The 25544-nt window shown below is 42.7% G+C and overlaps 1 protein-coding gene across 1 annotated transcript in view; it reads right to left on the minus strand.

The window, feature by feature from the left end:
* Window positions 1–691: 691 nt before the first annotated feature.
* Window positions 692–25544, minus strand: part of CNBP (CCHC-type zinc finger nucleic acid binding protein) — a 439472-nt gene continuing 414619 nt past the window's right edge. The window contains exon 7 of the mRNA XM_071673026.1: window positions 692–1566. Within this exon, the coding sequence (XP_071529127.1) occupies window positions 1479–1566 (88 nt within the window). The 3' untranslated portion in view covers window positions 692–1478. The remainder of the gene's footprint in view (window positions 1567–25544) is intronic.

The following is a 25544-nucleotide window of genomic DNA, read 5'->3' on the forward strand; positions in this document are numbered from 1 at the left end:
CCCTTACGTTACTTACTCGATCAAACCACATCACACCATACATTGTCCTCAAACATCTCATTTCCAGCACATCCATCCTCCTGCGCACAACTCTATCCATAGCCCACGCCTCGCAACCATACAACATTGTTGGAACAACTATTCCTTCAAACATACCCATTTTTGCTTTCCGAGATAATGTTCTCGACTTCCACACATTCTTCAAGGCTCCCAGAATTTTCGCCCCCTCCCCCACCCTATGATCCACTTCCGCTTCCATGGTTCCATCCGCTGCCAGATCCACTCCCAGATATCTAAAACACTTTACTTCCTCCAGTTTTTCTACATTCAAACTTACCTCCCAATTGACTTGACCCTCAACCCTACTGTACCTAATAACCTTGCTCTTATTCACATTTACTCTTAACTTTCTTCTTTCACACACTTTACCAAACTCAGTCACCAGCTTCTGCAGTTTCTCACATGAATCAGCCACCAGCGCTGTATCATCAGCGAACAACAACTGACTCACTTCCCAAGCTCTCTCATCCCCAACAGACTTCATACTTCCCTCTCTTTCCAAAACTCTTGCCTTTACCTCCCTAACAACCCCATCCATAAACAAATTAAACAACCATGGAGACATCACACACCCCTGCCACAAACCTACATTCACTGAGAACCAATCACTTTCCTCTCTTCCTACACGTACACATGCCATACATCCTCGATAAAAACAAACAATACCGACCTAACTTGGATGAATATGCAGTAAGTCGATTACTGAAAAGAGTGACTTTTGAGTTCGACATTTTTTCCTGATTACTGTTGAGCATCTCAATCTGCAAAGGTACCTATGGAGCAACAATCATGGCCATGAACAATCAGAATGGAAACAGATACAGTTCATACCATTTAAACCAATAATTAATAGGCAATCTATTTGGAATTCAAATATAAAAGTATATAGTTCCAGTATGTCAGTACTATTGAAGTCTATCAAAGAAATACTATTACTTGATGAATATTACTGCTTTTATCTAAAATGTTCCTAACATGCTTTTGACTTTGTGATGTTTGCTGGTACAAGCAAAAGATATACACAACAGACTTTGGGTTGAGGTCACAAAAATGTGCCAAAACACCTTACAGTGAGCCAGAAATAAGTTCCCAGGAGAAAATTTGTCAAACAAATGTGCCCGTGACAATGTCCTAAATGAGGTGTTAAGAGGTTAATAATGCCTGCAATCATTTCAAGTCTGAATAATGTTACAGAAAATCATTCTACTTTGGCAGAATGAGGTTATTCTTAACACAGTAGTTTAGGATTGATCTTTTATGCTTTACAACTAACAATTTGTTATTCCATTTGCTTATTTACTTAGAAATTTTCCTGTTTCTTTAATCCTAGCTGATCAATTAGCTATCAATTTTAACTCATTTTAAGCCATCTGCCCCATCAGCAGTTATTCAGAATCACTGTTACATGTTTAAGTCACTTACCTGGGCCCTGCCTTTCTTTCTAGTTTGAACCTTTCATTCTTCTGTCTGGCACTTCTAGGTGGCCCTTCTCTATTCCACACACCACTGGAGAAAAAAAAGGAATAAAATAACAAAACCTCAACTTTACAATGTCCATTCTAAATACTCTAATTCTACTGTTAAAAGTTAGGTTAGCTAATATTAGGCTTTGTAAGCATGACTTATGACAAAGCTGATCAATACCAGAACCTACAAGAGCCCAATAACCCAGAATATGACCTACAACATAACATCATTATTGAATTATGAATACAATATCTTTAACATGGATTTACATTAAACTAGATAATAATTCTTCTTTCTAAGACCTTATATCAGCTTATATTATCATTTCCATAATGCATGGCCTTCAATCAAAATATGACCATAAATCTACCAAATAAAACTCACTAAAGTAGTTAAACATGAATCAAAATTACTACACTCTAGTTAATCTTAAAGTAAGGCTAGAAAAACTTGGCTTCTTCAAGGCAAGCTCTCACATCCCAAGAAAACCAATCACTTAATGTCACTAAGCCTATAGCCTTGCTGAAGTAGTCACACATCATATAATGAATTGAAAAAAATTATCATTTTTTAATACACTTTCTCACTGTTTCCCATGACAGCGAGGTAGCGCCAGGAAACAGACGAAGAATGGCCCATATATATATATATATATATATATACACAAACACCCATACAAGCACATATACATACACACACATGCACATTTGCTTGCCTTTATCCATTGCTCTTGCTACCCCATCCCACAGGAAGCAGCATCGTTACCCCCTGCTTCAGCAAGATAGCACCAGAAAAACAGACAAAAAGGCCACATTTGTTCACACTCAGTCTCTAGCTGACATGTGTAATGCTTCAAAACAACAGCTCCCTATCCACATTCAGGCCCGGCAGACCTTTCCATGGTTTATCCCAAACACTTCACATGCCCTGGTTCAGCCCATTAACTACACTTATTTATCTATTTATTTTGCTTTGTCGCTGTCTCCCACGTTTGCGAGGTAGCGCAAGGAAACAGACAAAAGAAATGGCCCAACCCACTCCCATACACATGTATATACATACACGTCCACACACGCAAATATACATACCTATACATCTCAATGTACACATATATATACACACACAGACACATACATATATACCCATGCACACAATTCACACTGTCTGCCTTTATTCATTCCCATCGCCACCTCGTCACACATGGAATACCATCCCCTTCCCCCCTCATGTGTGTGAGGTAGCGCTAGGAAAAGACAACAAAGGCCCCATTCGTTCACACTCAGTCTCTAGCTGTCATGCAATAATGCCCGAAACCACAGCTCCCTTTCCACATCCAGGCCCCACACAACTTTCCATGGTTTACCCCAGATGCTTCACATGCCCTGATTCAATCCACTGACAGCACGTCAACCCCGGTAAACCACATCGATCCAATTCACTCTATTCCTTGCCCTCCTTTCACCCTCCTGCATGTTCAGGCCCCGATCACTCAAAATCTTTTTCACTCCATCTTTCCACCTCCAATTTGGTCTCCCACTTCTCCTTGTTCCCTCCACCTCAGAGACATATATCCTCTTGGTCAATCTTTCCTCACTCATTCTCTCCATGTGCCCAAACCATTTCAAAACACCCTCTTCTGCTCTCTCAACCACGCTCTTTTTATTTCCACACATCTCTCTTAACCTTACATTACTTACTCGATCAAACCACCTCACACCACACATTGTCCTCAAACATCTCATTTCCAGCACATCCACCCTCCTGCGCACAACTCTATCCATAGCCCACACCTCGGAACCATATAACATTGTTGGAACCACTATTCCTTCAAACATACCCATTTTTGCTTTCCGAGATAATGTTCTCGACTTCCACACATTCTTCAAGGCTCCCAGGATTTTCGCCCCCTCCCCCACCCTATGATTCACTTTCACTTCCATGGTTCCATCTGCTGCCAGATTCACTCCCAGATATCTAAACCACTTTACTTCCTCCAGTTTTTCTACACTCAAACTTACCTCCCAATTGACTTGACCCTCAACCCTACTGTACCTAATAACCTTGCTCCTATTCACATTTACTCTTAACTCTCTTCTTTCACACACTTTACCAAACTCTGTCACCAGCTTCTGCAGTTTCTCACATGAATCAGCCACCAGCGCTGTATCATCAGCGAACAACAACTGACTCACTTCCCAAGCTCTCATCCACAACAGACTTCATACTTCCCCCTCATTCCAAAACTCTTGCATTCACCTCCCTAACAACCCCTCCGTAAACAAATTAAACAACCATGGAGACATCACACACCCCTGCCACAAACCTACATTCACTGAGAACCAATCACTTTCCTCTCTTCCTACATGTACACATGCCTTACATCCTCGATAAAAACTTTTCAATGCTTCTAAGAACTTGCCTCCCACACCATATATTCTTAATACCTTCCACAGAGCATCTCTATCAACTCTATCATATGCCTTCTTCAGATCCATAAATGCGACATACAAATCCATTTGCTTTTCTAAGTATTTCTCACATACATTCTTCAAAGCAAACACCTGATCCACACATCCTCTACCACTTCTGAAACCACACTGCTCTTCCCCAATCTGATGCTCTGTACATGCCTTCACCCTCTCAATCAATACCCTCCCATATAATTTACCAGGAATACTCAACAAACTTATACCTCTGTAATTTGAGCACTCACTCTTATCCCCTTTGCCTTTGTACAATGGCACTATGCACGCATTCCGCCAAACTTCAGGCACCTCACCATGAGTCACACATACATTAAATAACCTTACCAACCAGTCAACAATACAGTCACCCCCTTTTTTAATAGATTCCACTGCAATACCATCCAAACCTGCTGCCTTGCCGGCTTTCATCTTCCGCAAAGCTTTTACTACCTCTTCTCTGTTTACCAAATCATTTTCCCTAACCCTCTCACTTTGCACACCACCTCGACCAAAACACCCTACATCTGCTACTCTATCATCAAACACATTCAACAAACCTTCAAAATACTCACTCCATCTCCTTCTCACGTCACCACTACTTGTTATCACCTCCCCATTAGCGCCCTTCACTGAAGTTCCCATTTGCTCCCTTGTCTTACGCACTTTATTTACCTCCTTCCAGAACATCTTTTTATTCTCCCTAAAATTTAATGATACTCTCTCACCCCAACTCTCATTTGCCCTCTTTTTCAACTCTTGCACCTTTCTCTTGATCTCCTGTCTCTTTCTTTTATACATCTCCCACTCAATTGCATTTTTTCCCTGCAAAAATCGTCCAAATGCCTCTCTCTTCTCTTTCACTAATAATCTTACCTCTTCATCCCACCACTCACTACCCTTTCTAATCAACCTACCTCCCACGCTTCTCATGCCACAAGCATCTTTTGCGCACTCCATCACTGATTCCCTAAATACATCCCATTCCTCCCCCACTACATATGGAAGCATATTTTTTTTTTTTTTTATTATACTTTGTCGCTGTCTCCCGCGTTTGCGAGGTAGCGCAAGGAAACAGACGAAAGAAATGGCCCAACCCACCCCCATACACATGTATATACATACGTCCACACACGCAAATATACATACCTACACAGCTTTCCATGGTTTACCCCAGACGCTTCACATGCCTTGATTCAATCCACTGACAGCACGTCAACCCCGGTATACCACATCGCTCCAATTCACTCTATTCCTTGCCCTCCTTTCACCCTCCTGCATGTTCAGGCCCCGATCACACAAAATCTTTTTCACTCCATCTTTCCACCTCCAATTTGGTCTCCCTCTTCTCCTCGTTCCCTCCACCTCCGACACATATATCCTCTTGGTCAATCTTTCCTCACTCATTCTCTCCATGTGCCCAAACCACTTCAAAACACCCTCTTCTGCTCTCTCAACCACGCTCTTTTTATTTCCACACATCTCTCTCACCCTCACGTTACTCACTCGATCAAACCACCTCACACCACACATTGTCCTCAAACATCTCAATTCCAGCACATCCATCCTCCCGCTCACAACTCCATCCATAGCCCACGCCTCGCATATATTATAAAAAAAAATTTATAACAGAAATCAAAATCCAAAATCCTTCATGATAAACCAAAGAAAGCATGATGAAGTGATTAGAGCCACTGGCTCAATGCTAAAACTGGGCAAATTATGCAGTATAAAAAGGGGTTTCTAATGCCACATCCTCATACCAAGAAGGCCAGCTTCTTTGACACAAACCATAATGAAGCTAACCTATTTTGCAGCATCTCCGCATTAGAGCCCAATGTATACCATATTATGATCCAAGGCTGATTACATTGCTTGACCACTTGAAGATAAAATACAATTGTTAAATAAAAAATTACAGAGCAAACATCTCTTTGCATTTGTATCCTATTCCTTCCCTCCTCCATACCCATGCATGTAACAACTACTGCCTCCACTTTTCCCACATTCATTAGCTCTTCAAAATACTCTTTTCCATCTTCCGTTCGTTTCCTCATTTTGATTCAGCAATTTCCATTCCTTACTTCTCACATTACCATCTCCACTCTTACATCCACCTTCCAGTATATTTTCTTATCACCCCAAACCTTTTCACTTAACTTTCTTCCAAAATCTTCATCTACTCTTTCTTTGCTTTTCTCTATCAACCTCTTGAGAATATTCCATTTACACATTTTGTATTCTTCCCTCCTCATTTGTTAAACTTCCACTGGTACATTCCTATTGAGCAATCTACCTTTTTCTTTCCCACAGCATTTCTAATCTCTTCTGTCCACCATGGATTGCCCTTTTTATTACTGTATCTCACTACCTTGTATATCCAACTACTGATTCTGAACCTTTACTAGTATTTCATTAAATAACTTTACAACTCATTCACACGAGTGCATTCCTACATTCACTGCACTTCCATTTAGGCTTTCAGTTACCTTTCTTTCATACTCCTCCCTGTATTTTTCCAGATTCATCTCACTTGCTTATACTTTCACCTCTCCATCCTTCCTTACACCATACCTCCATTTCTCCCTGATCCTCATCCCAAAAGAACCTTAAAATGGTCAGTCTCCAAAGAATCTTCTCACAACTCTTGCATTCAGCACAGCCTTTCTCAATCTTTCATCCATTGCAACACAGTCAATCAAATCCTTTTGCTCTTTTCTTCCATCATTCCTCAGCCATGTATATATCTGTCGATTATCTTCTTCTGAGAAAAGGTGTTCATAAGGAATAAACCCCTCTCAGAACAAATATCCACAAGATAGCTGTCATTCTCATTTACTCCATGCACTCTCCATTTACCTACTATCTCAAAAATTCCATCACTTCCCACTTTTGCATTCATATTACCCAATACGACCACATTTCTCTCATTCTCAAAATTGTTTACACAGTCATTCAAATTCCCCAACCATACAGATACCCTTTAAACATGAAGCAAATAATCACACGACTCTGTAAATACTTTATTACAGCCTTAATGACCTCCAAACACCATTTCAACCCCAGATTTGTATTCAGCTTGGAAAAGTCCTAATACTGAGATTATCAAGGAAAATATATTTCTTTTCAAAAAAAAAAAAAAATTGCTGATATTACTTTAAGAAATTTTATAGCCCAAAAAACTTTTTGTTTTAATATCAAAATGTAACATAATGAAACACTTCTATACTTGAAATGATCATAAAATCCCTCACTAAGCATATAAATACTCATAAAATACAAAGCAAATAACTACAAGAATCATTAAATAAAATCAAATATTTCATTACGGCCCTTAATGACCTCTAAACAACACTTCCATCCCAGATTAAAATTCAAGATTAAAAACAGTCCTAATGCTGAGACTATCAAATGCATCTATTAACCTTTAAAAAGTAATGAAAAGTGCACGCATTAGTTCACTTAATTTTCAAGCCTAAAACAGTCTTTGTTTTAAAACCGAAATATAATAAATACTTTTACACCGGTAAGTAATGAAAGGGTAAGAGATATGTGTGGTAATATAAAGAGTGGTTGAGAGACCAGAGGGTGTGTTGAAATGGTTTGGTCACATGGAGAGAATGAGTGAGGAAAGATTGACCAAGAGGATATATGTGTCAGAGGTGGAAGGAATGAGAATAAGTGGGAGACCAAATTGGAGGTGGAAAGATGGAGTGAAAAAGATTTTGAGGGATCGGGGCCTGAACATGCAGGAGGGTGAAAGGCGTGCAAGGAATAGAGTGAATTGGAACGATTTGGTATACTGGGGTCAACATGCTGTCAATGGATTGAACCAGGGCATATGAAGCGTCTGGGGTAAACCATGGAAAGTTTTGTGGGGACAGGATGTGGAAAAGGAGCGGTGGTTTTGGTGCATTATACATGACAGACAGAGACTGAGTGTGAATGAACGTGGCCTTTGTTGTCTTTTGCTAACACTAACTCGCACGCATGCAGGGGGAGGGGGAAGGTGTCATTTCATGTGTGGTGGGGTGGCGACGGGAATGAATAAAGGCAGCAACTATGAATTATGTATATGAGTATATATATATTTATTTATTTATTTTGCTTTGTCGCTGTCTCCTGCGTTACATGCTTATACATACACATCCACACACGCAAATATACATACCTATACATCTCAACGTATATATATATATATATATATATATATATATATATATATATATATATATATATATATATATATATATATATATCCCCTGGGGATAGGGGAGAAAGAATACTTCCCACGTATTCCCTGCGTGTCGTAGAAGGCGACTAAAAGGGAAGGGAGCGGGGGGCTGGAAATCCTCCCCTCTCGTTTTTTTTTTTTTTTTCTTCTTTTTTTTTTTTTTTCAAAAGAAGGAACAGAGAAGGGGGACAGGTGAGGATATTCCCTCAAAGGCCCAGTCCTCTGTTCTTAACGCTACCTCGCTATCGCGGGAAATGGCGAATAGTATGAAAAAAAAAAAAAAAAAAAAAAAAAAATATATATATATACACAGACATATACAAACATGTACATAATGCATACTGTCTGCCCTTATTCATTCCCACTGCCACCCCGCCACACATGGAATAACAACCCCCTCCCCCCTCATGTGTGCGAGGTAGCACTAGGAAAAGACAACAAAGGCGACATTCGTTCACACTCAGTCTCTGGCTGTCATGTAATAATGCACCGAAACCACAAGTCCCTTTCCACATCCAGGCCCCACAGAACTTTCCATGGTTTACCCCAGACGCTTCACAAGCCCTGGTTCAATCCATTGACAGCACGTCCACCCCGGTATACCACATCGTTCCAATTCACTCTATTCCTTGCACGCCTTTCACCCTCCTGCATGTTCAGGCCCCAATCACTCAAAATCTTTTTCACTCAATCTTTCCACCTCCAATTTGGTCTCCCATTTATTCTCATTCTCTCCACCTCTGACACATATATCCTCTTGGTCAATCTTTACTCACTCATTCTCTCCATGTGACCAAACCATTTCAAAACACCCTCTTCTGCTCTCTCAACCACACTCTTTTTATTACCACACATCTCTCTTACCCTTACATTACTTACTTGATCAAACCACCTCACACCACATACTGTCTTCTCAAACATCTCATTTCCAGCACATCCACACTCCTTCGCACAACTCTATCCATAGCCCACACCTCGCAACCATACAACATTGTTGGAACCACTATTCCTTCAAACATACCCATTTTTGCTTTCCGAGATAATGTTCTTGACTCCACACATTTTTCAAGGCTCCGAGAATTTTCGCCCCCTCCCCCACCCTATGGTTCAATTCCGCTTCCATGGTTCCATCCGCTGTCAAATCCACTCTCAGATATCTAAAACACTTCACTTCCAGTTTTTCTCCATTCAAACTTACCTCCCAATTGACTTGACCCTCAACCCTACTGTACCTAATAACCTTGCTCTTATTCACATGTACCCTCAACTTTCTTCTTTCACACACCTTACCGAACTCAGTCACCAGCTTCTGCAGTTTCTCACATGAATCAGCCACCAGTGCTGTATCATCAGCAAACAACAACTGACTCACTTCCCAAGCTCTCTCATCCAAAACAGACTGCATACTTGCCCCTCTTTCCAAAACTCTTGCATTCACCTCCCCATCCATAAACAAATTAAACAACCAAGGAGACAACACACACCCCTGCCGCAAACCTACATTCATTGAGGACCAATCACTTTCCTCTCTTCCTACACGTACACATGCCTTACATCCTCGATAAAAACTTTTCACTGCTTCTAACAAATTGCCTCCCACACCATATATTCTTAATACCTTCCACAGAGCATCTCTATCAACTCTATCATATGACTTCTCCAGATCCATAAATGCTACATACAAATCCATTTGCTTTTCTAAGTATTTCTCACATACATTCTTCAAAGCAAACACCTGATCCACACATCCTCTACCACTTCTGAAACCACACTGCTCTTCCCCAATCTGATGCTCTGTACATGCCTTCACCCTCTCAATCAATACCCTCCCATATAATTTGCCAGGAATACTCAACAAACTTATACCTCTGTAATTTGAGCACTCACCTTTATCCCCTTTGCCTTCCTAGAATGGCACTATGCAAGCATTCCGCCAATCCTCAGGCACCTCACCATGAGTCATACATACATTAAATAACCTTACCAACCAGTCAACAATACAGTCACCCCCTTTATTAAAAAATTCCACTGCAATACCATCCAAATCCGCTGCCTTGCCGGCTTTCATCTTCCGCAAAGCTTTTACTACCTCTTCTCTGTTTACCAAATCATTTTCCCTAACCCTCTCACTTTGCATACCACCTCGACCAAAACACCGTATATCTGCCACTCTATCATCAAACACATTCAACAAACCTTCAAAATACTCACTCCATCTCCTTCTCACATCACCAATGCTTGTTATCACCTCCCCATTAGCCCCCTTCACCGAGGTTCCCATTTGCTCCCTTGTCTTACACACTTTATTTACCTCCTCCCAAAACATCTTTTCACTCTCCCTAAAATTTAATGACACTCTCAACCCAACTCTCATTTGCCCTCTTTTTCACCTCTTGCACCTTTCTCTTGACCTCCTGTCCCTTTCTTTTATACATCTCCCACTCAATTTCATTTTTTCCCTGCAAAAATCATCCAAATGCCTCTCTCTTCTCTTTCACTAATTATCTTACTTCTTCATCCCACCACTCACCACCCTTTCTAATCTGCCCACCTCCCATGCTTCTCATGCCACAAGCATCTTTTGCGCAAGCCATCACTGCTTCCTTAAATACATCCCATTCCTCCCCCACTCCCCTTACCTCCTTTGTTCTCACCTTTTTCCATTCTGTACTCAGTCCCTCCTGGTACTTCCTCGCATCAAAACCACTAACACACTCATTCCGCTGCTCCCAAAACACTTGCCTCTCATGATCTTTCTTATCATGCCCAGGTGCAAATGCACCAAATACACCCATCTCTCTCCATCAACTTTCAGTTTTACCCATATCAATCTAGAATTTACTTTCTTACACTCTATCACATACTCCCACCACTCCTGTTTCATGAGTAGTGCTACTCCTTCCCTTGCTCTTGTCCTCTCACCAACCCCTGACTTTACTCCAAGACATTCCTAAACCACTCTTCCCCTTTACCCTTGAGCTTCGTTTCACATAGAGCCAAAACATCCAGGTTCCTTTCCTCAAGCATACTACCTATCTCTCCTTTTTCTCATCTTGGTTAAATCCACATACATTCAGACACCCCAATCTGAGCCTTCGAGGAGGATGAGCACTTCCCGCGTGACTCCTTCTGTTTCCCCTTTTAGAAAGTTAAAATACAAGGAGGGGAGGGTTTCTAGCCCCCCACTCCCATCCCCTTTAGTCGCCTTCTATGACACGTGAGGAATGCGTGGGAAGTATTCCTTCTCCCCTATCCCCAGGGATATACATATTTTTTTTTTTTTTTTGCCGCTGTCTCCCGCGTTTGCGAGGTCGCGCAAGGAAACAGACGAAAGAAATGGCCCAACCCACCCCCATACACATGTATATACATACGTCCACACACGCAAATATACATACCTACACAGCTTTCCATGGTTTACCCCAGACGCTTCACATGCCTTGATTCAATCCACTGACAGCACGTCAACCGTGGTATACCACATCGATCCAATTCACTCTATTCCTTGCCCTCCTTTCACCCTCCCGCATGTTCAGGCCCCGATCACACAAAATCTTTTTCACTCCATCTTCCCACCTCCAATTTGGTCTCCCTCTTCTCCTCGTTCCCTCCACCTCCGACACATATATCCTCTTGGTCAATCTTTCCTCACTCATTCTCTCCATGTGACCAAACCATTTCAAAACACCCTCTTCTGCTCTCTCAACCACGCTCTTTTTATTTCCACACATCTCTCTTACCCTTACGTTACTTACTCGATCAAACCACCTCACACCACACACTGTCCTCAAACATCTCATTTCCAGCACATCCATCCTCCTGCGCACAACTCTATCCATAGTCCACGCCTTGCAACCATACAACATTGTTGGAACAACTATTCCTTCAAACATACCCATTTTTGCTTTCCGAGATAATGTTCTCGACTTCCACACATTCTTCAAGGCTCCAAGAATTTTCGCCCCCTCCCCCACCCTATGATCCACTTCCGCTTCCATGTTTCCATCCGCTGCCAGATCCACTCCCAGATATCTAAAGCACTTCACTTCCTCCAGTTTTTCTCCATTCAAACTTACCTCCCAATTGACTTGACCCTCAACCCTACTGTACCTAATAACCTTGCTCTTATTCACATTTACTCTTAACTTTCTTCTTTCACACACTTTACCAAACTCAGTCACCAGCTTCTGCAGTTTCTCACCTGAATCAGCCACCAGCGCTGTATCATTAGCGAACAACAACTGACTCACTTCCCAAGCTCTCTCATCCCCAACAGACTTCATACTTGCCCCTCTTTCCAAAACTCTTGCATTCACCTCCCTAACAACCCCATCCATAAACAAATTAAACAACCATGGAGACATCACACACCCCTGCCGCAAACCTACATTCATTGAGAACCAATCACTTTCCTCTCTTCCTACACGTACACATGCCTTACATCCTTGATAAAAACTTTTCACTGCTTCTAACAACTTGCCTCCCACACCATATATTCTTAATACCTTCCACAGAGCATCTCTATCAACTCTATCATATGCCTTCTCCAGATCCATAAATGCTACATACAAATCCATTTGCTTTTCTAAGTATTTCTCACATACATTCTTCAAAGCAAACACCTGATCCACACATCCTCTACCACTTCTGAAACCACACTGCTCTTCCCCAATCTGATGCTCTGTACATGCCTTCACCCTCTCAATCAATACCCTCCCATATAATTTGTCAGGAATACTCAACAAACTTATACCTCTGTAATTTGAGCACTCACTCTTATCCCCTTTGCCTTTGTACAATGGCACTATGCACGCATTCCGCCAATCCTCAGGCACCTCACCATGAGTCATACATACATTAAATAACCTTACCAACCAGTCAACAATACAGTCGCCCCCTTTTTTAATAAATTCCACTGCAATACCATCCAAACCTGCTGCCTTGCCGGCTTTCATCTTCCGCAAAGATTTTACTACCTCTTCTCTGTTTACCAAATCATTTTCCCTAACCCTCGCACTTTGCACACCACCTCGACCAAAACACCCTATATCTGCCACTCTATCATCAAACACATTCAACAAACCTTCAAAATACTCACTCCATCTCCTTCTCACATCACCACTACTTGTTATCACCTCCCCATTTGCGCCCTTCACTGAAGTTCCCATTTGCTCCCTTGTCTTACGCACTTTATTTACCTCCTTCCAGAACATCTTTTTATTCTCCCTAAAATTTAATGATACTCTCTCACCCCAACTCTCATTTGCCCTTTTTGCTTTGTCGCTGTCTCCCACGTTAGCGAGGTAGCGCAAGGAAACAGACGAAAGAACGGCCCAACCCACCCACATACACATGTATATACATACACATCCACACACGCAAATATACATACCTATACATCTCAAGTATACATGTATATACACACACAGACATATACATATATACACGTGTACATAATTCATACTGTCTGCCTTTTTTCATTCCCATTGCCACTCCACCACACATGTAATAACAACCCCCTCCTCCCTCATGTGTGCGAGGTAGTGCTAGGAAAAGACAACAAAGGCCCCATTCGTTCAAAGTCAGTCTCTAGCTGTCATGTAATAATGCAACGAAACCACAGCTCCCTTTCCACATCTAGGCCCCACAGAACTTTCCATGGTTTACCCCAGACGCTTCACATGCCCTCGTTCAATCTATTGACAGCACATCGGCCCCGGTATACCACATCGTTCCAATGCACTCTATTCGTTGCACACCTTTCACCCTCCTGCATGTTCAGGCCCCAATCACTCAAAATCTTTTTCACTCCATCTTTCCACCTCCAATTTGGTCTCCCACTTCTCGTTCCCTCCACCTCTGACACATATATCCTCTTGGTCAATCTTTCCTCACTCATTCTCTCCATGTGACCAAACCATTTCAAAACACCCTCTTCTGCTCTCTCAACCACACTCTTTTTATTACCACACACCTCTCTTACCCTATCATTACTTACTTGATCAAACCACCTCACATCACATATTGTCCTCAAACATCTCATTTCCAGCACATCCACCCTCCTGCGCACAACTCTATCCACATATATATGTGTCTGTGTATGTATATATATGTATACGTTGAAATGTATAGGTATGTATATGTGCGTGTGTGGACGTGTATGCATATACATGTGAATGTGGTTGGGTTGGGCCATTCTTTCGTCTGTTTCCTTGCGCTACCTTGCTAATGCGGGAGACAGCGACAAAGTATAATAAATAAATAAATAAATAAAATACTTTATACTTGAAATAATCAAAGAAAATATCTCATAAAGATTCCCCAAGGAAACAATTATCACATTAATACAAAGGAATTATCACAAGGATCTTTAAATACTTTATTACAGCAGTTAATGATCCCAAACACCATTTCAACCTCAGATTCATATTCAGCATGAAAAAATAGTCATCATACTAAGATTATCAAGAAAACCTATCAACTTTCAATAAAAACTAAAAACTGCAGGTAGTACTTGGTAGGCAGCCAAAAACAAAGGAAGTATATTACCAGCACTACCCGCTTGGGTATTGAGAGGGTTAATGACACTTTCATAGTGAGCCAGCACTTCAGTGGTTGTCCAGATGCACTCCTCTAACCCAAGTAGCTGTCTTTTCTTTCTGCCTCACCCATATGTGGGTTACTGGTATTCTGTCCACAAAATATCAATATCTCCTTGTCATACATAACACTTGAGAACACTTAACTCACACAGCTCATTCTTTGTATCTCCAGATTTTTCTGCATTAGCGCTATGCACTTGCCCATTCCTTTTGGTAAAATGTTAGGAGCAATAGATAAAAGTTGTGGGAAGAAACATTTATGCAGGAGCATTAGGTAGAAACATGAGGTACGAGTAGTAGGAAGGAACATTAGGCAGGAGTGTTTGCAAGCACTGTGCTACAGTTGCCCTCTGCCAGTGGCCTGTTCAGGGTGGGCACTTACGAATAAGAAGTGGCACTGGAGTTCCATATTATGGAAACTCTACTATCCGGGCCACCCTTTTAAGGGAGTTCCTTCTGGAAACAGGCATCAGAGATATAGATATGATAGATTGCAGGTATTAGTTCAGGGTGTTTTTTAGCCCCCCAAAACTTATTGCTTTAAAATCAAAATATAACATCATAAAATGCTTTTCTACTTGAAATGATCCAAGAAAATATCTCATATTACTTCCCCAAGCAAACAGATACTTAAAATAAGAAGGAAATGATCACAACAATCTTTTAAACACAGGTTGAGTATTTCTTATCTGAAATACAAGGGACCAGAAGTGTTTCAGATTTCGGAATATTTGCATATACATAATGAGATATCTTGGGGATGGGATGTGAGTCTAAACAAAATACATTTATGTTTCATAATTTTCCACATGAAACAGTTTCTGTAACAATGAACCATCAGAAAGCTAAAGTGTCACAACAGAATAAGCAAAATCACAGTGAGTAATGCATGTATGTTTGGCAGGGATGATGGTTTGTAACAAACTAGCACTAACAGAGCATCAGAGCCTAGCATGGACAAGTAAGGTTAGGTGCGGAATTTCCCACTTGTAACGTCCTGTCACTGCTCAAAACATTTTGGATTTTGGACCATTTCGGATTTCAGATTTTCGTATTAGGAATGCTCAACCTGTACTACATTAAGCCCTTAATGATCCCCAAACATCATTTCAATCCCAGATATGTATTCAACATGAATAGCATTCTCAATACTGAGGTTTTTGAGCAATTCTATTACCCTCTGAAAATTATTATGATCATACTTTGTCGCTGTCTTCCGCGTCAGCAAGGTAGCACAAGGAAACAGACAAAAGAATGGCCCAACCTAACCACATACACATGTATATACATACGCGTCTACACACGCACATATACATGCCTATACATCACAACATATTTTTTTTTTTTTTTTTTTTTGCTTTGTCGCTGTCTCCCACGTTTGCGAGGTAGCGCAAGGAAACAGATGAAAGAAATGGCCCAACCCACCCCCATACACATGTATATACATACGTCCACACACGCAAATATACATACCTAAACAGCTTTCCATGGTTTACCCCAGACGCTTCACATGCCTTGATTCAATCCACTGACAGCACGTCAACCCCAGTATACCACATCGATCCAATTCACTCTATTCCTTGCCCTCCTTTCACCCTCCTGCATGTTCAGGCCCCGATCACACAAAATCTTTTTCACTCCATCTTTCCACCTCCAATTTGGTCTCCCACTTCTCCTCGTTCCCTCCACCTCCGACACATATATCCTCTTGGTCAATCTTTCCTCACTCATTCTCTGCATGTGCCCAAACCATTTCAAAACAACCTCTTCTGCTCTCTCAACCACGCTCTTTATATTTCCACACATCTCTCTTACCCTTACGTTACTTACTCGATCAAACCACCTCACACCACACATTGTCCTCAAACATCTCATTTCCAGCACATCCATCCTCCTGCGCACAACTCTATCCATAGCCCACGCCTCGCAACCATACAACATTGTTGGAACCACTATTCCTTCAAACATACCCATTTTTGCTTTCCGAGATAATGTTCTCGACTTCCACACATTCTTCAAGGCTCCCAGAATTTTCGCCCCCTCCCCCACCCTATGATCCACTTCCGCTTCCATGGTTCCATCCGCTGCCAGATCCACTCCCAGATATCTAAAACACTTTACTGCCTCCAGTTTTTCTACATTCAAACTTACCTCCCACTTGACTTGACCCTCAACCCTACTGTACCTAATAACCTTGCTCTTATTCACATTTACTCTTAACTTTCTTCTTTCACACACTTTACCAAACTCAGTCACCAGCTTCTGCAGTTTCTCACATGAATCAGCCACCAGCGCTGTATCATCAGCGAACAACAACTGACTCACTTCCCAAGCTCTCTCATCCCCAACAGACTTCATACTTGCCCCTCTTTCCAAAACTCTTGCATTCACCTCCCTAACAACCTCATCCATAAACAAATTAAACAACCATGGTGACATCACACACCCCTGCCGCAAACCTACATTCACTGAGAACCAATCACTTTCCTCTCTTCCTACACGTACACATGTCTTACATCCTCGATAAAAACTTTTCACTGCTTCTAACAACTTCCCTCCCACACCATATATTCTTAATACCTTCCATAGAGCATCTCTATCAACTCTATCATATGCCTCCTCCAGATACATAAATGCTACATACAAATCCGTTTGCTTTTCTAAGTATTTCTCACATACATTCTTCAAAGCAAACACCTAATCCACACATCCTCTACTACTTCTGAAACCACACTGCTCTTCCCCAATCTGATGCTCTGTACATGCCTTCACCCTCTCAATCAATACCCTCCCATATAATTTACCAGGAATACTCAACAAACTTATACCTATGTAATTTGAGCACTCACTCTTATCCCCATATATATATATATATATATATATATATATATATATATATATATATATATATATATATATATATATATATATTTCTTTTTTTTTCTTTTCATACTATTTGCCATTTCCCGCATTAGCGAGGTAGCGTTAAGAACAGAGGACTGGGCCTTTGAGGGAATATCCTCATATGGCCCCCTTCTCTGTTCCTTCTTTTGGGAAAAAAAAAAAAAAAAAAAAAAAAAAATGAGGGGAGGATTTCCAGCCCCCACTCCCTTCCCTTTTAGTCGCCTTCTACGACACGCAGGGAATACGTGGGAAGTATTCTTTCTCCCCTATCCCCAGGGATATATATATATATATATATATATATATATATATATATATATATCCGGTCCCCCACCTCTCCCCGCTCCCTCCACCTCCGACACATACATCCTCCCGGTCAACCCCTCCCCACTCACTCTCTCCATGTGCCCAAACCACCTCAAATCACCCTCTTCGCTCTCTCAACCACGCTCCCCCCATTTCCACACATCTCTCCCACCCCCACATTACTCACTCGACCAAACCACCCCACACCACACACTGTCCCCAAACATCTCACCTCCAGCACCTCCACCCTCCTGCGCACAACTCCATCCACAGCCCACGCCCCGCAACCACACAACATTGCTGGAACCACCATTACCTCAAACATAGCCACTCCCGCTTTCCGAGACAATGCTCTCGACTTCCACACACTCCCCAAGGCCCCCAGGACCCTCGCCCCCCCCCCCCCCCCCATGATTCACCTCCGCCTCCACGGTTCCATCCGCTGCCAGATCCACTCCCAGACATCCAAAACACCCCACCTCCCCCAGTCCCTCTCCACCCAAACCCACCTCCCAATTGACCCGACCCCCAACCCCTCTGTACCCAACAACCTTGCTCCCATTCACATTCACTCCCAACTTTCCTCTTTCACACACTTCACCAAACTCAGTACCAAACTCAGCCACCAGCCCCTGCAGCCCCCCACATGAACCAGCCACCAGCGCTGCACCATCAGCGAACAACAACTGACTCACCTCCCAAGCTCTCCCACTCACAACAGACTGCACACCTGCCCCTCCCTCCAAAACTCTTGCATTCACCTCCCCAACGACCCCATCCACAAACAAAGCAAACAACCACGGAGACATCACACACCCCCGCCGCAAACCCACACCCACCGAGAACCAATCACCTTCCTCCCCCCCCACACGCACACACGCCCCACATCCCCAACAAAAACCCCTCACTGCCCCCAACAACTCGCCTCCCACACCACACACTCCCAACACCCTCCACAGAGCATCTCCATCAACTCCATCACACGCCCTCCCCAGATCCACAAATGCCACATACAAATCCACTTGCCCCTCCAAGCATCTCTCACATACACTCCTCAAAGAAAACACCCGATCCACACATCCCCCACCACCCCCGAAACCACACCGGATTGGAGGTGGAAAGATGGAGCGAGGGGGATTTTGTGTGATCGGGGCCTGAAGGTGCGGGAGGGTGAGGGGAGGGCGGGGAGTGGAGTGAGTTGGATTGGTGTGGTGTACCGGGGTTGGCGTGCTGTCGGTGGGTTGAATCAGGGTATGTGAGGCATCTGGGATAAACCATGGAAAGTTGTGTGGGGCCTGGATGTGGAAAGGGAGCTGTGGTTTCGGGCATTAATGCATGACAGCTGGGGACTGGGTGTGAACGAATGGGGCCTTTGTTGTCTTTTCCTGGTGCTACCTCGCACACGAGGGGGGAGGGGGATGGTATTCCGTGTGTGGCGGGGTGGCGATGGGAATGAATGGGGGCGGACAGTGTGAATTTTGTGCATGGGTATATATGTGTGTGTCTGTGTGTGTGTGCATGTGTGTACGTTGAGATGTATGGGTGTGTATGTGTATTTGCGTGTGTGGACGTGTATGTATATACATTATGTATGGGGGTGGGTTGGGCCATTTCTTTCGTCTATTTCCTTGCGCTACCTCGCAAACGCAGGAGACAGCGACAAAGCAAAATAAATATAAATAAATCTTTTCTTTCAAACTATTCGCCATTTCCCGCATTAGCGAGGTAGCGTTAAGAACAGAGGACTGGGCCTTGAGGGAATACCCTCACCTGGCCCAATTCTCTGTTCCTTCTTTTGGAAAAAAAAAAAAAAAAAAAAAAATATATATGCATGGGGTGTTCAGTGTTGTAAATGGAAATGGTGAAGAGCTTGTAGATTTATGTGCTGAAAAAGGACTGATGATTGGGAATACCTGGTTTAAAAAGCGAGATATACATAAGTATACTTATGTAAGTAGGAGAGATGGCCAGAGAGCGTTATTGGATTACGTGTTAATTGACAGGCGTGCGAAAGAGAGACTTTTGGATGTTAATGTGCTGAGAGGTGCAACTAGAGGGATGTCTGATCATTATCTTGTGGAGGCTAAGGTGAAGATTAGTACGGGTTTTCAGAAAAGAGGAGTGAATGTTGGGGTGAAGAAGGTGGTGAGAGTAAGTGAGCTTGGGAAGGAGACCTGTGTGGGGAAGTACCAGGAGAGACTGTGTACAGAATGGAAAAAGGTGAGAACAATGGAAGTAAGGGGAGTGGGGAGGAATGGGATGTATTTAGGGAATCAGTGATGGATTGCGCAAAAGATGCTTGTGGCATGAGAAGAGTGGGAGGTGGGCTGTTTAGAAAGGGTAGTGAGTGGTGGGATGAAGAAGTAAGAGTATTAGTGAAAGAGAAGAGAGAGGCATTTGGACGATTTTTGCAGGGAAAAAATGCAATTGAGTGGGAGAAGTATAAAAGAAAGAGACAGGAGGTCAAGAGAAAGGTGCAAGAGGTGAAAAAAAGGGCAAATGAGAGTTGGGGTGAGAGACTATCAGTAAATTTTAGGGAGAATAAAAAGATGTTCTGGAAGGAGGTAAATAGGGTGCGTAAGACAAGGGAGCAAATGGGAACTTCAGTGAAGGGCGTAAATGGGGAGGTGATAACAAGTAGCGGTGATGTGAGAAGGAGATGGAATGAGTATTTCGAAGGTTTGTTGAATGTGTCTGATGACAGAGTGGCAGATATAGGGTGTTTTGGTCGAGGTGGTGTGCAAAGTGAGAGGGTTAGGGAAAATGATTTGGTAAACAGAGAAGAGGTAGTAAAAGCTTTGCGGAAGATGAAAGCCGGCAAGGCAGCAGGTTTGGATGGTATTGCAGTGGAATTTATTAAAAAAGGGGGTGACTGTATTACTGACTGGTTGGTAAGGTTATTTAATGTATGTATGACTCATGGTGAGGTGCCTGAGGATTGGCGGAATGCGTGCATAGTGCCATTGTACAAAGGCAAAGGGGATAAGAGTGAGTGCTCAAATTACAGAGGTATAAGTTTGTTGAGTATTCCTGGTAAATTATATGGGAGGGTATTGATTGAGAGGGTGAAGGCATGTACAGAGCATCAGATTGGGGAAGAGCAGTGCGGTTTCAAAAGTGGTAGAGGATGTGTGGATCAGGTGTTTGCTTTGAAGAATGTATGTGAGAAATACTTAGAAAAGCAAATGGATTTGTATGTAGCATTTATGGATCTGGAGAAGGCATATGATAGAGTTGATAGAGATGCTCTGTGGAAGGTATTAAGAATATATGGTGTGGGAGGCAAGTTGTTAGAAGCAGTGAAAAGTTTTTATCGAGGATGTAAGGCATGTGTACGTGTAGGAAGAGAGGAAAGTGATTGGTTCTCAGTGAATGTAGGTTTGCGGCAGGGGTGTGTGATGTCTCCATGGTTGTTTAATTTGTTTATGGATGGGGTTGTTAGGGAGGTAAATGCAAGAGTCCTGGAAAGAGGGGCAAGTATGAAGTCTGTTGGGGATGAGAGAGCTTGGGAAGTGAGTCAGTTGTTGTTCGCTGATGATACACAGCGCTGGTGGCTGATTCTTGTGAGAAACTGCAGAAGCTGGTGACTGAGTTTGGTAAAGTGTGTGGAAGAAGAAAGTTAAGAGTAAATGTGAATAAGAGCAAGGTTATTAGGTACAGTAGGGGTGAGGGTCAAGTCAATTGGGAGGTGAGTTTGAATGGAGAAAAACTGGAGGAAGTGAAGTGTTTTAGATATCTGGGAGTGGATCTGTCAGCGGATGGAACCATGGAAGCGGAAGTGGATCATAGGGTGGGGGAGGGGGCGAAAATTTTGGGAGCCTTGAAAAATGTGTGGAAGTCGAGAACATTATCTCGGAAAGCAAAAATGGGTATGTTTGAAGGAATAGTGGTTCCAACAATGTTGTATGGTTGCGAGGCGTGGGCTATGGATAGAGATGTGCGCAGGAGGATGGATGTGCTGGAAATGAGATGTTTGAGGAAAATGTGTGGTGTGAGGTGGTTTGATCGAGTAAGTAACGTAAGGGTAAGAGAGATGTGTGGAAATAAAAAGAGCGTGGTTGAGAGAGCAGAAGAGGGTGTTTTGAAATGGTTTGGGCACATGGAGAGAATGAGTGAGGAAAGATTGACCAAGAGGATATATGTGTCGGAGGTGGAGGGAACGAGGAGAGGAGGGAGACCAAATTGGAGGTGGAAAGATGGAGTGAAAAAGATTTTGTGTGATCGGGGCCTGAACATGCAGGAGGGTGAAAGGAGGGCAAGGAATAGAGTGAATTGGAGCGATGTGGTATACAGGGGTTGACGTGCTGTCAGTGGATTGAATGAAGGCACGTGAAGCGTCTGGGGTAAACCATGGAAAGCTGTGTAGGTATGTATATTTGCGTGTGTGGACGTGTGTATGTACATGTGTATGGGGGGGGGGTTGGGCCATTTCTTTCGTCTGTTTCCTTGCGCTACCTCGCAAACGCGGGAGACAGCGACAAAGTATAAAAAAAAAAAAAAAATATATATATATACATATATATATATATATATATATATATATATATATATATATATATATATATATATATATATATTGAAGGTTTGCTGAATGTGTTTGATGATAGAGTGGCAGATATAGGGTGTTTTGGTCGAGGTGGTGTGCAAAGTGAGAGGGTTAGGGAAGATGATTTGGTAAACAGAGAAGAGGTAGTAAAAGCTTTGTGGAAGATGAAAGCCGGCAAGGCAGCAGGTTTGGATGGTATTGCAGTGGAACTTATTAAAAAAGTGGGTGACTGTATTGTTGACTGGTTGGTAAGGTTATTTAATATATGTATGACTCATGGTGAGGTGCCTGAGGATTGGCGGAATCCGTCATAGTGCCATTGTACAAAGGCAAAGGGGATAAGAGTGAGTGCTCAAATTACAGAGGTATAAGTTTGTTGAGTATTCCTGGCAAATTATATGGGAGGGTATTGATTAAGAGGGTGAAGGCATGTACAGAGCATCAGATTGGGGAAGAGCAGTGTGGTTTCAGAAGTGTTAGAGGATGTGTGGATCAGGTGTTTGCTTTGAAGAATGTATGTGAGAAATACTTAGAAAAGCAAATGGATTTGTATGTAGCATTTATGGATCTAGAGAAGGCATATGATAGAGTTGATAGAGATGCTCTGTGGAAGGTATTAAGAATATATGGTGTGGGAGGAAAGTTGTTAGAAGCAGTGAAAAGTTTTTATCGAGGATGTAAGGCATGTGTACGTGTAGGAAGAGAGGAAAGTGATTGGTTCTCAGTGAATGTAGGTTTGCGGCAGGGGTGTGTGATGTCTCCATGGTTGTTTAATTTGTTTATGGATGGGGTTGTTAGGGAGGTGAATGCAAGAGTTTTGGAAAGAGGGGCAAGTATGAAGTCTGTTGGGGATGAGAGAGCTTGGGAAGTGAGTCAGTTGTTGTTCGCTGATGATACAGCGCTGGTGGCTGATTCAGGTGAGAAACTGCAGAAGCTGGTGACTGAGTTTGGTAAAGTGTGTGAAAGAAGAAAGTTAAGAGTAAATGTGAATAAGAGCAAGGTTATTAGGTACAGTAGGGTTGAGGGTCAAGTCAATTGGGAAGTGAGTTTGAATGGAGAAAAACTGGAGGAAGTGAAGTGTTTTAGATATCTGGGAGTGGATCTGGCAGCGGATGGAACCATGGAAGCGGAAGTGGATCATAGGGTGGGGGAGGGGGCGAAAATTCTGGGAGCCTTGAAGAATGTGTGGAAGTCGAGAACATTATCTCGGAAAGCAAAAATGGGTATGTTTGAAGGAATAGTGGTTCCAACAATGTTGTATGGTTGCGAGGCGTGGGCTATGGATAGAGTTGTGCGCAGGAGGATGGATGTGCTGGAAATGAGATGTTTGAGGACAATGTGTGGTATGAGGTGGTTTAATCGAGTAAGTAACGTAAGGGTAAGAGAGATGTGTGGAAATAAAAAGAGCGTGGTTGAGAGAGCAGAAGAGGGTGTTTTGAAATGGTTTGGGCACATGGAGAGAATGAGTGAGGAAAGATTGACCAAGAGGATATATGTGTCGGAGGTGGAGGGAACGAGGAGAAGAGGGAGACCAAATTGGAGGTGGAAAGATGGAGTGAAAAAGATTTTGTGTGATCGGTGCCTGAACATGCAGGAGGGTGAAAGGAGGGCAAGGAATAGAGTGAATTGGAGCGATGTGGTATACCAGGGTTGACGTGCTGTCAGTGGATTGAATCAAGGCATGTGAAGCATCTGGGGTAAACCATGGAAAACTGTGTAGATATGTATATTTGCGTGTGTGGACGTATGTATATACATGTGTATGGGAGTGGGTTGGGCCATTTCTTTCGTCTGTTTCCTTGCGCTACCTTGCAAACGCAGGAGACAGCGACAAAGCAAAAAAAAAAAATATATATATATATATATATATATATATATATATATATATTTTTTTTGCTGCTTTGTCGGTCTCCCGCGTTTGCGAGGTAGCGCAAGGAAACAGACGAAAGAAAATGGCCCAACCCACCCCCATACACATGTATATACATACGTCCACATACGCAAATACACATACCTACACAGCTTTCCATGGTTTACCCCAGACGCTTCACATGCCCTGATTCAATCCACTGACAGCACGTCAACACCGGTATACCACATCGATCCAATTCACTCTATTCCTTGCCCTCCTTTCACCCTCCTGCATGTTCAGGCCCCGATCACACAAAATCTTTTTCACTCCATCTTTCCACCTCCAATTTGGTCTCCCACTTCTCCTTGTTCCTTCCACCTCAGACACATATATCCTCTTGGTCAATCTTTCCTCACTCATTCTCTCCATGTGCCCAAACCATTTCAAAACACCCTCTTCTGCTCTCTCAACCACGCTCTTTTTATTTCCACACATCTCTCTTACCCTTACGTTACTTACTCGATCAAACCACCTCATACCACACATTGTCCTCAAACATCTCATTTCCAGCACATCCATCATCCTGCGCACAACTCTATCCATAGCCCACGCCTCGCAACCATACAACATTGTTGGAACCACTATTCCCTCAAACATACCCATTTTTGCTTTCCGAGATAATGTTCTCGACTTCCACACATTCTTCAAGGCTCCCAGGATTTTCGCCCCCTCCCCCACCCTATGATCCACTTCTGCTTCCATGGTTCCATACGCTGCCAGATCTACTCCCAGATATCTAAAACACTTTACTTCCTCCAGTTTTTCTCCATTCAAACTTACCTCCCAATTGACTTGACCCTCAACCCTACTGTACCTAATTACCTTGCTCTTATTCACATTTACTCTTAACTTTCTTCTTTCACACACTTTACCAAACTCAGCCATCAGCTTCTGCAGTTTCTCACATGAATCAGCCACCAGCGCTGTATCATCAGTGAAGAACAACTGACTCACTTCCCAAGCTCTCCCATCCCCAACAGACTTCATACTTGCCCCTCTTTCCAAAACTCTTGCATTCACCTCCCTAACAACCCCATCCATAAACAAATTA

This window comes from Panulirus ornatus, chromosome 18 (assembly GCF_036320965.1).
Source record: "Panulirus ornatus isolate Po-2019 chromosome 18, ASM3632096v1, whole genome shotgun sequence".
Lineage (NCBI taxonomy): Eukaryota > Metazoa > Arthropoda > Malacostraca > Decapoda > Palinuridae > Panulirus > Panulirus ornatus.